At 42.5% G+C, this 14670-nt stretch overlaps 3 protein-coding genes across 3 annotated transcripts; 1 reads left to right on the top strand and 2 right to left on the bottom strand.

The window, feature by feature from the left end:
- The first annotated feature begins 9470 nt into the window (after positions 1–9470).
- LOC6594579 (39S ribosomal protein L40, mitochondrial) lies at positions 9471–10447 on the top strand. Its single transcript, XM_002019794.2, has 4 exons — positions 9471–9534; positions 9600–9683; positions 9749–9991; positions 10049–10447. Exons 2-4 carry the CDS (start codon positions 9658–9660, stop codon positions 10359–10361), a joined length of 582 nt encoding a protein of 193 aa, XP_002019830.1. The 5' UTR covers positions 9471–9534; positions 9600–9657; the 3' UTR covers positions 10362–10447.
- A 551-nt stretch (positions 10448–10998) lies between these two features.
- Positions 10999–12049, bottom strand: LOC6594578 (prefoldin subunit 3). Its single transcript, XM_002019793.2, has 3 exons — positions 11916–12049; positions 11422–11816; positions 10999–11351 (listed from the first exon to the last, which is right to left on the bottom strand). The coding sequence occupies exons 1-3, from the start codon at positions 12000–12002 to the stop codon at positions 11246–11248; spliced, it is 588 nt and encodes a 195-aa protein (XP_002019829.1). The 5' UTR covers positions 12003–12049; the 3' UTR covers positions 10999–11245.
- A 135-nt stretch (positions 12050–12184) lies between these two features.
- Positions 12185–14520, bottom strand: LOC6594577 (ATP-dependent DNA helicase 2 subunit 1). The gene is made up of 2 exons (XM_002019792.2): positions 13836–14520; positions 12185–13600 (listed from the first exon to the last, which is right to left on the bottom strand). Exons 1-2 carry the CDS (start codon positions 14506–14508, stop codon positions 12372–12374), a joined length of 1902 nt encoding a protein of 633 aa, XP_002019828.1. The 5' UTR covers positions 14509–14520; the 3' UTR covers positions 12185–12371.
- Between the last annotated feature and the right edge of the window lie 150 nt (positions 14521–14670).

Below are 14670 nucleotides of genomic sequence, written 5' to 3'. Positions count from 1 at the left end.
GCAAGAAGCATATAGCCAGAATCAGAAACCGAAACAGAAACTGAAACAGAATCAGAACCAGAAAAACTAGTTATATAGCCGAACGATCAAATCAAAAGCGAAACAACAGCAACAACAACCACAGTAACAGTAACAGTAAACCAGTACAGTTAGCATAGAACGTAACGAGTAACGAGTAACGAGAGCAGTAAGATCGAGCAAGGACTCGCAACGAGTCGATTAGTAACACGTAAGCAAACCGAATAAAAACCAAAAGTATTTATAATAATATTTTTTACAATAGAATATACAACTAAATATAGCAAAACGACAAACAAACCGAGCGGGAGGCCCAGCAAAGCATAGCCCCTAAACCCATGCCCAGACTCCTCCCCGAACCATATAGCCCGATCCCCTCGATCCCCTCGATCCCTTCGATCGACTCGATGCTTGCGCTGTCGCCTCCACGCGCAACAGTTGCCTTTCACAGAAACAATTTACCGTTTAAGTTACCAATAGTGAAATAGACAAGCCAGAACGGTGCCACGCATGCCCTCAGTGGCAGTGGCGCCGCCGTTTTTCCAGCCAGTTTTCAGTTGAGCATCTCTTTGGTTTTTTCGAGCAGAGCAGAGCAGAACAGAGCAGAGCAAGCAGCGCACAAGTCTTTCATTTCACGGTTCATACAAAGGTTCTATTTAGTTCAAGGAGTAGCCAGGAGTACAGGAAACAGAAGCCAAGAACTAACCAGTATATACACACACAGACACATACATGCAGACATGTATCAGATATCAGATATATAGTACTATATGTTTGATATATAGTTTGATTTGAATCCGTTGAGTGAGTCAAGTATTTTCAGTTCCGATCAACAACAGTTTGGAGGCATTATCTTCTTGGGTTGAAAGCATTATCGAAAATTGAGCAGCCCCTGAGTTCTGAACAATAGTGCCGGTAATATTTATAAGATAAGTGAAACTATATATAACATAGAAATATATATATATAAAATACATACTCTAGACGTCGTAAACCGTATTTCAGCATAGCTAAAGAATGTTCTAAATGTACACTGAATAAAGCCCCCAAAATAAAAGCAAGCAACAAACAGATGGAGAAAGAGCAAAGGGGAGAATCGTCTGCGGAGTGTTTTCCAAGCCTAGATCGAAGATCGAAGACTGCCTGGACCTTGAAGAGAGAGTAACTAACCCCCCGACCCCAACCCCGACACCGGCCCGCCCTTGCCCCCAGCACACGAGCCACACTCTCAACGAGACATTACGACACACACACACACACACACAACCTTATAAATATATATAACTTATTAATTACATAAGGGAATAATAACTCGAAGCAAAAGAAAAGCAAAACCAAAACCAAAAACCAAAAACCAAATAATAATAAAAATACAAATACAAGATACAAGGTAGTTGCTATTTTAAATATTTAAACAAAAACCCATAAAACAAACAAAAAACCACAAAAAAAAAATCAAAGAAAAACAAAAGCCGGAGAAACAGAAACAGAAAATCAATCGAAATACAGAAAAAAGAATCTTCAAGAAAAAGTCTCTAATTAAAATCATTAAGCAGGAACCAAAAGAAAAGCCAACCTAAACAGCAGTCAGATATATACTACACATAAACGCAAAGCAGTATATAAATATATATGCAGTTTGTTCCAAACCAAAATCATTACGGAAAATATATGATATTTGTATGCTTTTTTACTCACACCACCATAACCGCCATATAAGCCGAAATGGAAATGGAAATTGGAAAATGTTGGAGATCGATGCTCCGGCGCCGCCTTTAGGTTTAATTTACGCACTCAGACAGACACAGAGACACACACACACAGATACAGATACAGATACAGATACAAGAAAAATGTCAGCATAAGTATGAAGAAAAGTAATCGTAAAAACAGAAAAACCGAGAAGCAACTACAAATTTATAATCATAGTTTAGCAGCCGCCGTAATTGATTTTGTCAGACGCAGACGCAGACCGAACTAAAACCGAACTAAGCTAGATACAAAGATACAAATACGCAGCAAAGATACATAACATAGAACTCATCATCCAGATACGACAGATACTTGCAAGAACAACAGAATACAGTACTCAATGCCAACCAACAACCAACCAACCAACACCAGGAGAAGATCAGTTCAGATCAGATCAGTTCACAGATGCATCAGTCAGCTTACTTATAGTTTTCAAGATACACAATGTCCAGTTCAATATAAACATAAATTAAGGATACATACACACACCTCTAAGCATAATGATAACCCCCCAAAGCCCAAATACAACTTCAGATCAGAATCAGAAACAAAATCAAAATCAGAGTAGGATTAGACGAAGAGGAGGAGCAGATGGATGGACGAGTGGCTCGAGTGGTAGGGCATTTCGAAGAACGTTTGAATATTTCGGCTTAGATATATACCCACATATATACCTATTATATGGAACTTTCGGCTCAAAAGCAACGCGCTGCATTTTGAAAACTCAAAGCAAAAAAAAAGACACATATGTAAGTGTTAAAACCAAATGAGGAAAACCAACTCTCGGCCTAGACTTTGGCGTGAATTTCGGAATAGGAACCACACAGAAACAGACACAGAGACAGAGACAGAGACGGACAAGTAAAGATGATAGAGATGAAAATTCGGGAAAAGTTTAGGATGAAGAAAAGACAACCAAATGTGACCAAAGACGCGCTGCAAGTGGGGCGCCCGATGGGCGCTTCGCCTCGTCCCGAGTCGAGCTACGCAGACCCCCAAAAAAAGCAAACCAGTTTAGGTATAAGTGTAAAAATTAAATGTAAAAGTATTTCGGTAATGTTCCTATATAAACATACAGCACACTGACACACCCACACAGGCGCATGCATATGTTGACTGTACATATGTATATGGGGAAATTGAAGTTTCGGACACACACAAAGCAAATTCAGCATTTAGCATTTTGGCCAACAAAAGTAACGAACAAAAAATTAGAGGGGAAAAATAGGAAGGAAAAAACCGGTCTGCAGGCTCGACTCAAGCGGAAGAAGAAGCGTGGCACTTGGGACCACTTGCAATTAAAAAATAAAATCAAAAATATAAATAACAAGAGAAATGAGTAAAATTAAATTCATTTACAGGCAGCATTCTATGAGAACAATTGCAGATTTCTTTCGATTCGATTTGATTTCCTTGTTTCCCATTGAGGAGAAGAAGATAATTGTACTTTTTAGTGAAACAAAACACAGCACAACGCGTTTGAAAACCCCAGGACAAAAAGGATAGAAAAAGAAACCAAAGAAAACACAGGAAGAAGAAGAAGAAACAAGACTCAATGAAGTACTTAAACAAATGAAACGAAATGAACAAAATTTAAATACTCTCGGCCATGTTTGGATAATTATCTCTCGGTGTAAACGTTCAGGACAAATTTACAAAAACAAACAAAAACAAAACAAAAACAACTAAAAACTTTAGAGAAAAGAATACTTTAGGATTAAAAGCGGAAAATGCGAGAAATTACGAATTCAAAATCCAAAAACAAAAATTTTAAGCAAAATCAATAAATTTTGGAACACAAAATTTCGTAAGTAAGAACTTAAATTGTAAGAGGAAGAGGAATAGAGAACAAGCAGTGCATTTCCGGCAACTGCCAACTCTGCGGGAAGCAGTAGACGGGGAAAGCAGTGCATAGCAGAGCAGAGCAGTGCACAGGAAGCAGTGCTAGAAGACCAGAACGGGGAATGGCAAAACTTTGAAAGAAATTTTGAAAACGTGTTGGAAAAATATCAGAAAAAGTACAAGCTTATTTTAAGCACCTTCGCGCCTTATCTTTAAGAACGTAAATAAATCAATGAAAAATACGAAAAAAAACGAAACAAAAATGCAAAAACGTGAAAAGAAAAACCTAAAAAAAAGCATAAACTTAAATTTATAAAGAAAATAAAGAAAACATTGTACATTTAGAAAATACGAGCAAAATTAAGCGGGAAATCGCAACTTTCGATACATCTCCTGGTAGTTAACCTTATCTAACCTTAAGTTTCAACGATCCCGGGCCCGGGCCCGGACCAGGACCCGGATCGTCCTGCAGAAAGCAACATGTTTTGTTTCCCTCAGTTCGGGTTTTGTGGAAAATCTGCCTATAATTGTAAAGCTCAAAACAGCAGAAAATGCAGAAGTAGAATTAGAAAAAAAGAAAAAGAAAGGAACAAGACAAGTCAACAAACAAAAACTCTAGCGGAGCACCGCTCCAGCGGAAAATTGAAACCCAACAAGCAACAAATAAGAAAAAGAAAACCAAAAAAACTAAACAAAATTCAAAATCATTGCAGCAGCAGATTTCAAAATTACCTAAGAAGCGAAGCAAACGAAACGAAATTAACAATTAACAAAATTCTCAACTGCGGTTCGGAAAGCAGCAGTAAAGGAAAGGTTTTCTAGAAAAGTAAGGAAAACACTAGCCTTTATGTTCCCCCAAAAACTCTGTAAATGTTTAGATATATGAAAATCCAAAAAGAAAACCAAAAAAAAGAACAACTAAAGGCATGAGGACACTATTTAAGTTAGGTGTTGGTGGGGCTACGACCTTGAACACTTTGAAATAAGATGTGTATGTAAAAAAAGAATACTATAAAACGAACTCGATGGATCCTAACCCATTAACCCGCATGTTTAGTTCTAAAATTTGCTATGTATCCACCACTATCAGAATATATGTGTGTAGCCCTGATCCCCATCCTTGAGTTTTGCTGACAATCTCCCTGGGGCGATCCCTTGGCTCAGAGCAGAGCATGTGTGAGGGGCCAGAGGGCGTTGACAGTTCTCCAGCCTCGAAAATAAAACCAAATGCCCGGGCCGGCGATGCCAGGCGATCGGCCAGGTCTGGGCCGGGCACCTCCAGGACATCCAGAACCGTTTCGCACCATAGAACTCAAGGCAATACAAGGCAATCCAGCGGTACGAGAGAGAGAAAGAAGCATAAGCAGAAGCAAGAAAGCAAGAAGGCAAAGGACAAGTTTCGAATCAGAATTTCGGTGACATCTTTCGGCAAAGTTTCGACAACTTTCGATTAGGCTTTTGTTGTTAATTTGTTTTTTTGCGACCACGTCTCCACGTCTCCATAGCACACGAGCAACATGCAGCCAGCAGCATGCCACACACACAGAAGCAACACAGTAGCAGCAACCAGCAACCAGCCACGTGATAAAAACGAGTTGAGCAAAGTGAAAAGCAATTTTGAAATGGGGCCACAACGTCCGATCTAAAGTGCCTTCAAGTAACAATGAAAAAAACAAAAACAAAACCAAAAGGAAAACGAAAACGAAAAAAAAGTAAACGAAAATACCAAAAACTAAAATAAAAACTGTTAATTTTTTATGTAACTAAAAACAGCGCAGCGCGACGGGGGGAAAATTATAAATAAAAATTGTATAAAGAAATTAAACGTGTAAAAAGTATAAACAAATTTAAAGAACTAAGCGACGAATCGAAGAAAGCGATAGCGAAAAGGGCTCCAAATAGACCGGAAAGCAAGCAAAAACCAAAACTGCCTCACACTCTGGCCAGGCCTCACACACCCACCGCCAGATCGAAGCGGTCCAAGCCGAGGGGTAACCACACGGCGAAAGATAGATTGTCAGATCCAATCCAATCCAATCCCCCAGTCCCATCCCTAGCAAAAAAAAGAAGCAAGTTGTAATTGACTACCTAAGTAAGCGATAAATATGTATGTATTTAGTTATAGTATGTAAACGAATGAAAATTAACATAAAACTCGATTTAGAACACCGACCGACACACACTTTATGTATGGAGAAATTAATGATGACTTAGAGGAGATGGCGATGCAACAAAGGTTTGGACTTATGAGAAAGTATATGCATAAACAATGTATACCCCCATATGTATCCCCCTTTTACCATACCATACCATACCATACCATACGCATACTATAGCGCTGAGTTGCTCATTTAACACACTCACACACACACACACACAAACACACTGTAACACGACGAACACTTGCATGAAAGTATGCTACATTTAATTTAGATATAGAGCGAAGCATATAAGTATTCCATTCCACTCGAAAGTTAAGAGAACAGACGAGAACAGAACAAAAGATGATTGCAACTGAACTAAGAACGAGATGTGAGTACGGCATACTGAAGAGAAAGAGAGAGAGAGAGAGAGGCGGCAATTAGGTATAGAGCGAGACGACTACATTTAAGCAGAATTCAGATATCCGTGGCGACATGCATGGCACACAGATACGTATACTCGAAAACACACACAGAGGAAACAGTCAAACGCCAGCGTCTGCATGCTTTTGAGAAAGCAGAGCAATGATATTGATATGATGATCGCGTATAAACTATAAGACTTTCTGGAATCGGAGGAGGAGGAAACCTACCTACGTTTCCTACTTTCGTGCTCTTTCCTACCCCTAACACACACACACACACACAAATACACCTATACACACCCACAGATCTTTGAGTTGGCAAACGTCGTAATCGTTTCTTTAGTCGTTGATGGGAAAGAACTAGTAAAAATTAGCAAAATTTAAAATTGAAACGGCACCCACGGGATGTCGATTATGTAACAAACACAAACACGCAGACCCCCACATCCACACACACACTGACACACCATTATGTATATAAGTATGTAAATTCCTTTGAGCTGAAACATTGTATAACCAAAAGATTGCGATTACGAAGACACACGAAACACACAGAAGAAAACAAAGACGAGACACGCACACATCCTGAAGAGGTGTGTAAAGGGTTCTTTGCTTACAACTTTTCAAAACGTATTAAACCGTTTCGGCCAACCTTTTGGATTGATAAATGATAAAAGATACAAGATCGATCGCCCCCGAACAAAGGGGCAGCATCGTTTCGGTTGATGGATGCAAATAAACGTTAAAACGTTACAAAATTCTCAAAACACCCAAATCGAGCCTAGAAATTTATTTATGTTCCATTAAGCAAAACGAAAAAAGAAAAAGAATAGAAAAATGAATACTTTTGAGTTACAATACAACAATAGACCGGAATGATTTCCAAGCAATAGTACAAACAACTTAAGAGATAACTTTTATAATGTAATTGTAAACTAAGTGGAAGAAGAGTGGAAGATTGATTGGCTCTGGATTCAAGGCGTTTCCCCGGGGCAAGAAAGCCAAAACCCAGTCCCCGCCACCCCCGAAACGCCCAGAGCGAGAGATGAATGTAAGAATGGAGATGAAAATGATAATCCTTCGAATGCATATAATATACGATTTCCCTGAGTTGCCCTAAGTTGAGATTTAACACACATTTAGTTGAACTTTGATGAGTGCGTAGTAAGCGAAATTGAATGGGCCAGGTGTTCCAGGAGCCACGGAACATTGCCTGGTGCCAAGGATTTTTTCGGGAATTCCAACTTGAACAGACATTCCCTCCCCTTACAGGCAGGAGAGATGCATTTAAATTCGAGTCACTTCAGTCACACAGTTTAAATTTATAAGTATATGTACTAACAATAGGAGAGAACACCCAGACACCCAGACACACACCACCACTACCCTGAAAAACCCCTGGATCTCAAAACATTACTATTTACCACACAATATTGGAATGAAAACCAAAAACATACATACTCGTACGAGAGTACGATACGAGATATACTAACTTTATATGATTAAAACTAACTCATTTCGAATGAACCATAGCGTCCATACGCTTTGGTTACGGTTTCCCTGACCCCCTTTTGGAAACTTCTTTCAAAAACGCATTCTGGCCCCAAAATGATGAGATTCAAATTGAAAAGTCATGCTACATGTAGAAAAGAAATTGTGTCTAAACATCCCTCTTGCCGGCAACGCAACAATGTTTCCAACGTTTCCACACGCGTTTCCAACTTCGTTTCCACACGTGACCTTAAAATGACCTGCGTGTGGAAACGAAGTTGGAAACGCGTGTGGAAACGTGGTTGAAGTAAAGTAAATGTAAAGTAAATTCAGTATTTGGGACATCGTAAGCGAATATAAGTAAATAAAAATTTATATTGCGATCGAAACAAAATCGAAAATACTAAAAATGTGTAATGGAAACGGAAAAATGAAGAAAACACTAAACTACAATATGACATTTTTAATCGAAAAACCAAAAAAAAAACAAAACTTATTTTATTGAAAATTATGTAAAATTTACTAAGGAAAAAAATACAAAAAAAAACAACACACAATAAAAGTATATTATATTGTTTATTTTCATCTTTAAAAATAAAGTTTTAAAATCGTATAAAAATAGTAATTGCCGAACTGGAGTTGTACTTTTTTGGGGAATGGAGAAATACCGATCTCTATTGCAGTGCTATATTTTTTCGATTACGAAAGGCGTGAAACGAAGGAGAAAACAAAAAAAGCAAATAGTTAATAGACTGCGCTACTGGACTAACAGAAATTTTTGTCGGGAGAGTCGTGTAAACGGATTGGAACCAGAAAATACACATCCATTTCGTAACAGTTTAACGGATTTGGCAGCCCTGGACCCTAAAATTGGGTTCCCTTGGGTTCCGGCGTTCAGCCGTGTCATCATGAGCCAGTCAGTCCAGCAGCCCCCCGCTGCAGCAGGGATCGACGACGAAATTGTTTGTTGATGCCCACGACTTCAGCTTCGAGATCCGGAAGTGAATCAGTATATATGTAATTGTGGATATATATCTTCCTTCACAGAGGACTTATTTACCCTACGCTTGGCCCCAAACGTATTTTGAGACACACCGAGTCCTATCCCAGCTAAACAGAATCATATTCTAGCAGGACAGAAGCGAACCCCTTTCAAGATCCCAGCCCAACAAGCCATCAAGGACTTTTGACTATGGCAAGCAAGGGAAGAGCTGCTCGGGCTACCAGACTCTAGATATATCTCGTTGTTCTCAGGTTTATTTATGCTTAGAAACTTATCTAAGCTATGATAAGTTTTGATGAATAAAATTAATGAAAAATCATCCTTGTAAAGAATTGAGGAAATATGACTAGCTGGGGTTTGTTGAGTAAGGACTCAATAAGGATTGAGTCCAATTACAGGAATTACACAATTAACGGAGAAAACGGGATATATATGACTGGACGTGATATCGGACGAATGGGCGAAAATCAAGAAATTTGCCCGAATCAATCTATTAAATTTCATTTTCAACGTTATATAGAAATCCAATAAAAGCATTTATTTAAATGAAACCAATCAAGTAGAAAATTGATTAATCAATCGTATAAAATTATGATGACATGGCTAAATGTTCTACATAGCTAGTAATATTCCACGGAATATCAAAAACGAGGAATATGTAAAACAGAACTTGAATTCGTCAGTATATTTATGGTATATTTTGAAAATGAGGCGGTATGTTTCAGTATATATCGGCATATTTTATCGATACATCCGCGGTCAAACTGATATTTATATAATTATACAAAAAAAAATATAAAATTTATAAAAAGAAAACACCAGCGCGTACCAAATACTAATTGACTTCATCGACGAAATTGAGGTAAAGCTATAAACAGTTCTCCAACATATTCTATTCTTTGACTTGGCAATTTCCACCTTCAAAAGGCGGCCGGCCAAATAATCCCACGCTACTCACGGGTAAACCCTAAAAAAATAAAAAGAAATGTCGCTGATCAGCGCCTTTGCCAGGTAAGTGAGGAGTCTATAGCCCATCGAGTTGACCACCCACTGACCGAGCGCACTTTCTGTCATAGATTAGGTTTACAGAGAGGCGGCGTAGCCGGCCCCGCCGTTGCACGTTGCCTACATACAACACCTGTGCTCTGTGCCGAGCCGCTGAAGAAAAAGAAGAAGCTGGACCCACAGGTTGTCAAGCAGAGGGAGGACCGCAGGAAAAAGAAGATTGAGAAGCAGATTCGGCGGCTCGAGAAGAATGCCCGCCAGCTGAAGCCGGTGGAGGAGCTGGAGGTTCCACTGGAGCTCATTGACGAAAAGGAGTAAGTGCCCCGCCGTTGAATGGAACCCTTTGTTGGTACAAATTGCTTCATTTCCAGCAAACGGCAGCGAAAATTGACGCCCCTGGGCAGTGCAGAACTGGAGGAGCGTGCTCTGCTGAAGAAACAATGGGCCCGCTACAAGCACGACGAGAGAGTGTCCGACTTCCAAATCATTGACCGCCTGGTGATGTCACAGAACAAAGCTCTGGAAGAGCTTCGCCGCGAGTCCGAGGAGCTGTATCAGGCAGCCATCGAAGTCGACTTGCAGCTGCTGCCAGTATCGCTCAAAGGCCCCGTCGCCAGCCCACCCATCAAGAACTATGCGAGTCCCGATGGCGACTACATACACCAGTCTATGAAGTGGGAATGAGTCCCATTCCGTCCCACAGCTGAGTGTGCATGTTAGGTCAAAGATTGTTGCTTACATCAGAAATAAAAAGAATAGTTAATTAATCACCCATAGCCTTCCTTTATCTGCTCCCAGAGTCAGCACTTTTCACACAAGGTGCGGTACTTGTTTACCTCAACCAGGGGAATTCCGGCAGTGGCACTAGCTGGCAGGTTCCCGCAAACTAAACAATTCAATTCCCAGACTCTGAAAGCAGTTTTGCTGTATGTAATGTCCGAGGCATTCTATTGGCTATTGATTTGGCTCTATCTGTCCCCCAGGAAAGGCATGTAAGTAGAGAGGAGTGCCAACAGCAAAAAGAGAAGATAACAGACAGACATCCGGACAGGTGTTCTCCCTGCAGCGAACAAGGTCCTGCCACAAGGCCAAATTGCACGTCCTCCTTCGGAATCCGCTGCGGGAACAATACAAGGTATTTCTGCTACCTCCAGCTCGGGGAATTCTGCACGAGGGACAATGCGGAGGACCAATGCCTGCCAGGACTGACGTGCAGCTGCCACAAGTGCATGGGCTGCACCAGCTCGGGCATCTGCCTTTCGGACCTGTGCCCATATTGGATGTCCTAAGAAACACACGTATCGAATACGGCCAGTGATTGTTAGTGTCTGGATAACTGGATGCGCTGTGTTGCGGTTTTATTATTATCATCATCTGTGGAGAATATGAATAAAGCAGGCGAGATGCTGCAATCAGCATTGCTTCCGATCGCTTGCAGGCAAGGATCACAATGCAAAGGATTGGCCGTTTTTTGGTGAGGTTTTGACATAAATAGATGGAAAGCCACAGTTTACACAACTCACATGTCTGTTTTCAGTACTGTGCGGGTTTCTTACTGGTGCTGAAGCTTAGGATGGCGTACTGCTGGCGTTAGTCTTGGCTGCGGCCTGCCTCTTTTTGACGCCCCAGTTGTACACTCGCGCCATGTTCACCTCCGTTGTGGTTATTTGATCCCTGTTAAATAAAAGTAAAGAACATAATTAGTACCCGCCGTTTCGAATGGAAAAGGGGTCTTCCCACTGACCGTAGAAAGTCCTGGTCATGCTCCACCGACTTAAGGTTGCCCACGGCTGATGTGACATTTTGCTTGAGCAGGGCCTCGGCCTCGTCCAGGGGATACTCCAGCATCACGCTGGCACCGAGCCAGAGGTAAACTGTTTTCGTGGGCGGCACCAAGGTCTTGATGAACACCTGATCACTGAGCAGGAATTGTGTCTCGCGCTCCTCGTCCTCCTTCCGGAGCACATTAACCATCTCCAGCGAACGCTCCAGGTCGGGAATCTGCGATTTCAGCTTCCGGCGACGCGCCTCGAGGTTGTACGCCATGAATCGATACTTGCCGTGCTGCTCGTCCAGACGCTGCAGAACCTTCTCGCAGTTCTCGTTCTCGGGCTGGGTCATGAACGTATCAATTTCCTCCTGCGAACACCGACCCAGACAAGGATTAATTCAAGTTTTCCATTGCAGCTGCAGCCACAGCCAAGAGCACTATTGCTAGGTTAGAATCCACCCACTCACCAGGAATACTGCCTCCGGGATGCCGGCAAAGGTCTTTTGGTTTTCCGGCAATTTGGGCATTTCCACCGAGTCCATGATGCCAGTCATCTCGCTCTGCTGCTCAGTATTCTTTCAAATTACAATTAAAATTACAGCAGGACGGTGCTGCCTATAGAAAATGTCGATAAATATGAGTCAAAAGAATCGATACACAGTATGGCAATAGCCCTGCGATAAACGGTCTATCGATAGTATCGCAGCGAAACCGATACACATTTTGGAATTTTAAATTCTTGGATATTTATGTTTATTCATATTTAACAAGGAAAAACTGAATTCCGGAAAATAAAGCCTTCAGATGTACCAGGAATTATATCCCCAGTGTACGGCGAACAAAAAAAGAAATTCAGTTACCAAAAACTTCTTAAAAACTAGCAATAATACTTACAAATTATACTTTTTACATCAATTTACATTCTATGTGCCTGCCTTTCCGGCACTCAATGCCACTATGCACTTCACCAGTCTGTCCTTGGGCGAAGATTTGGGCAAATTCTCATCGAAGTGCTTCTGAAGGATCCACTGCAGCTGGGCGACCGTGCAGCTGGTTAGACGTTCCTCCGCAATCAAATACTCGACAAATTCGTAGCTCTCGATTTGTTTCATATCGATTTTGGGCATCTTTGACGAACTGGCTCCATTCGCGGAGGCTTTGGCCGGGCGCTTCTTGGAGGGAACCGCCTCCACGTCGAAGAGCCTCTCGTAATCGGGCATATATTTTTCGATTCGTTTGTCCTGCGCCGTTGTGTCTAGCAGTTCGTCGATTCCCTTGCTGTCCGTTGTAATGTCCAGGGACAAAGCGAGCAAATTGGCCTGCAGGTAGTCCAGACTGGGATCATTGATCAGGTTTGGCTGATAGTCGATGCGGAGCCTCTTGATGATCTTCTGGAAGAAGTCCACCTTCTCATCGTCGGCTGAATTGGCAGTGTTGTTCCAATCGCACATGTCTATGTGGCGAATGTGCTTGGCTTCCGGCAGATAGACGATCTTGAAGCCATCTCCGCAGAGCTGCGACCGATAGCTCTTGACCTCCGACTTATCCACCTGAACAGGCACCAAAACCACATAGCGCGGAATCGACTTACGCTTGGACATGAACAGGCAGACGATGATCTTCTCTCGCTGCAAGCAGCGCTCCCACAGGCCCCGGAACAAGCGCTTCGATCCAATAATGCTCTGATCGTCGGGATACATAAAATTCGAGGGCTTGCTGTAGAGCACCTCGGGCAGGGCTGAGCGGTGCTTGAACCCCAGGAGCTGCATGTGGGGCTTGTGCATGTTTCGAACCATGTCCATCCGGGTCATGGTCAGTCTCAACGATTTCTCGCCCAAATCGAACTTGTACCAGCCCTGGTTCGCCTTCATCTGATACTCGTGCTTAATCTCCTCCCCTTCATGCTTGCGCACTATGATCTGGCGCTTGGTGCTCACCACGCTGTTGTCCCGCCGCATTATCTGCACCTTGCGCGGAAGGGCCCGTCGCTGGAAGTAATTGTAGTACTGCACGGACATGGACAGATTGGGGCCCAGGTGGAAGGCGAAATGGCCCAGGCAGCGCCGCAAAAAGTCCTGCTTCAATTTGCGATCAGCCAGCATCTCTCGCAGCAGTGAAGGATCGGGTTCAACGAAGGCGTCTAATTCAATGGCTGCAATAATAAGAATGAATCGTTAGTCGATTTCAGATAGTGGCATTCTGACAGCTGTGATCTGTGAGCAGACCCAAAACCACATCCAAATTTAACTTCACTTGGACGCAGGTGAATGATTTGCTACAGTTGCTCTGCGAAGTACTTAAACCTCCAAGGCGATCTCTGGACGCCACGGAGGGGAACAGACTTCGCATAAAATATACATACGTTCTACTATAGTTTCGTCACTCACCTCGCGACAGGGTTATAAATTCCTTGTAAAAAGGACAGTAGTCAAAGTCGTCGTTCATGGGAATGACATGGAACTCGAACTCCTTGCCCTCCAGATCGATGGCCTTCTGCAGAGCCGCCTGAAACTCGTTGCTCGAGGGCAGATGCGGCGTGTCCACATCCGTCACGTACGCAATCTTCGCGTTGTTCAGCTTCTTGCCGCACTTCTCCAGCAACTCGATACACAGCCGGATCATGAGATCGAATTTTCCACGCCCGTCGGGCTCCACCAGCCCATACTCGGTGGCAAACTGGCTCTCCACCGTCCCCATAAACTCCAGGTAATGCTCCACAATGGGTTTGGTCAGCTGACGAAGCGGTAGAAACACGGCACAGTTCTCGGGCACAACTATAGTCTCCACGCAGGACGCCTCCAGCGGCAGGGGGCTGTGTTTGGTGTTGGCGAACACCAGGCCTATCAGGTCCTTGTCGTTGACCAACATTCCCGAGATGAATGCCGTGCGTATGATGTTCAGCGCCTCCATCAAGCGTCCTATGCCGGCCGTCTGCAAGTTGGCGTCCACCACGAACAGGATGGCCTCGCGCCCATGGTAGTCGCGCTTCATGGCAATGTCCTCTTCATCCTCGGAACCGGACAGCAAATCCACATCGTTCGCTGGATTCCAGGTGCTCATCCTAAATTTTGTACTATTTTTTTCCGCGTATTTCACAATTAATCGAAGCTAAATGTGTTGTATCGATGTATCGTCATCGAAGCAAGAGCAGTGTTTGCAACACCATTTTAAAATAGTTCCAGTGTCACCGTTTTAGCTTATTTCAGGCTATTTATCATAAAT

Source organism: Drosophila persimilis, unplaced genomic scaffold, assembly GCF_003286085.1.
Source record: "Drosophila persimilis strain 14011-0111.01,24,50 unplaced genomic scaffold, DperRS2 tig00003933-arrow-pilon, whole genome shotgun sequence".
NCBI classification, from domain to species: domain Eukaryota; kingdom Metazoa; phylum Arthropoda; class Insecta; order Diptera; family Drosophilidae; genus Drosophila; species Drosophila persimilis.
The sequence above is the reverse complement of the archived record's forward strand: the minus strand, read 5'-3'. Positions and strand labels throughout refer to the sequence as shown.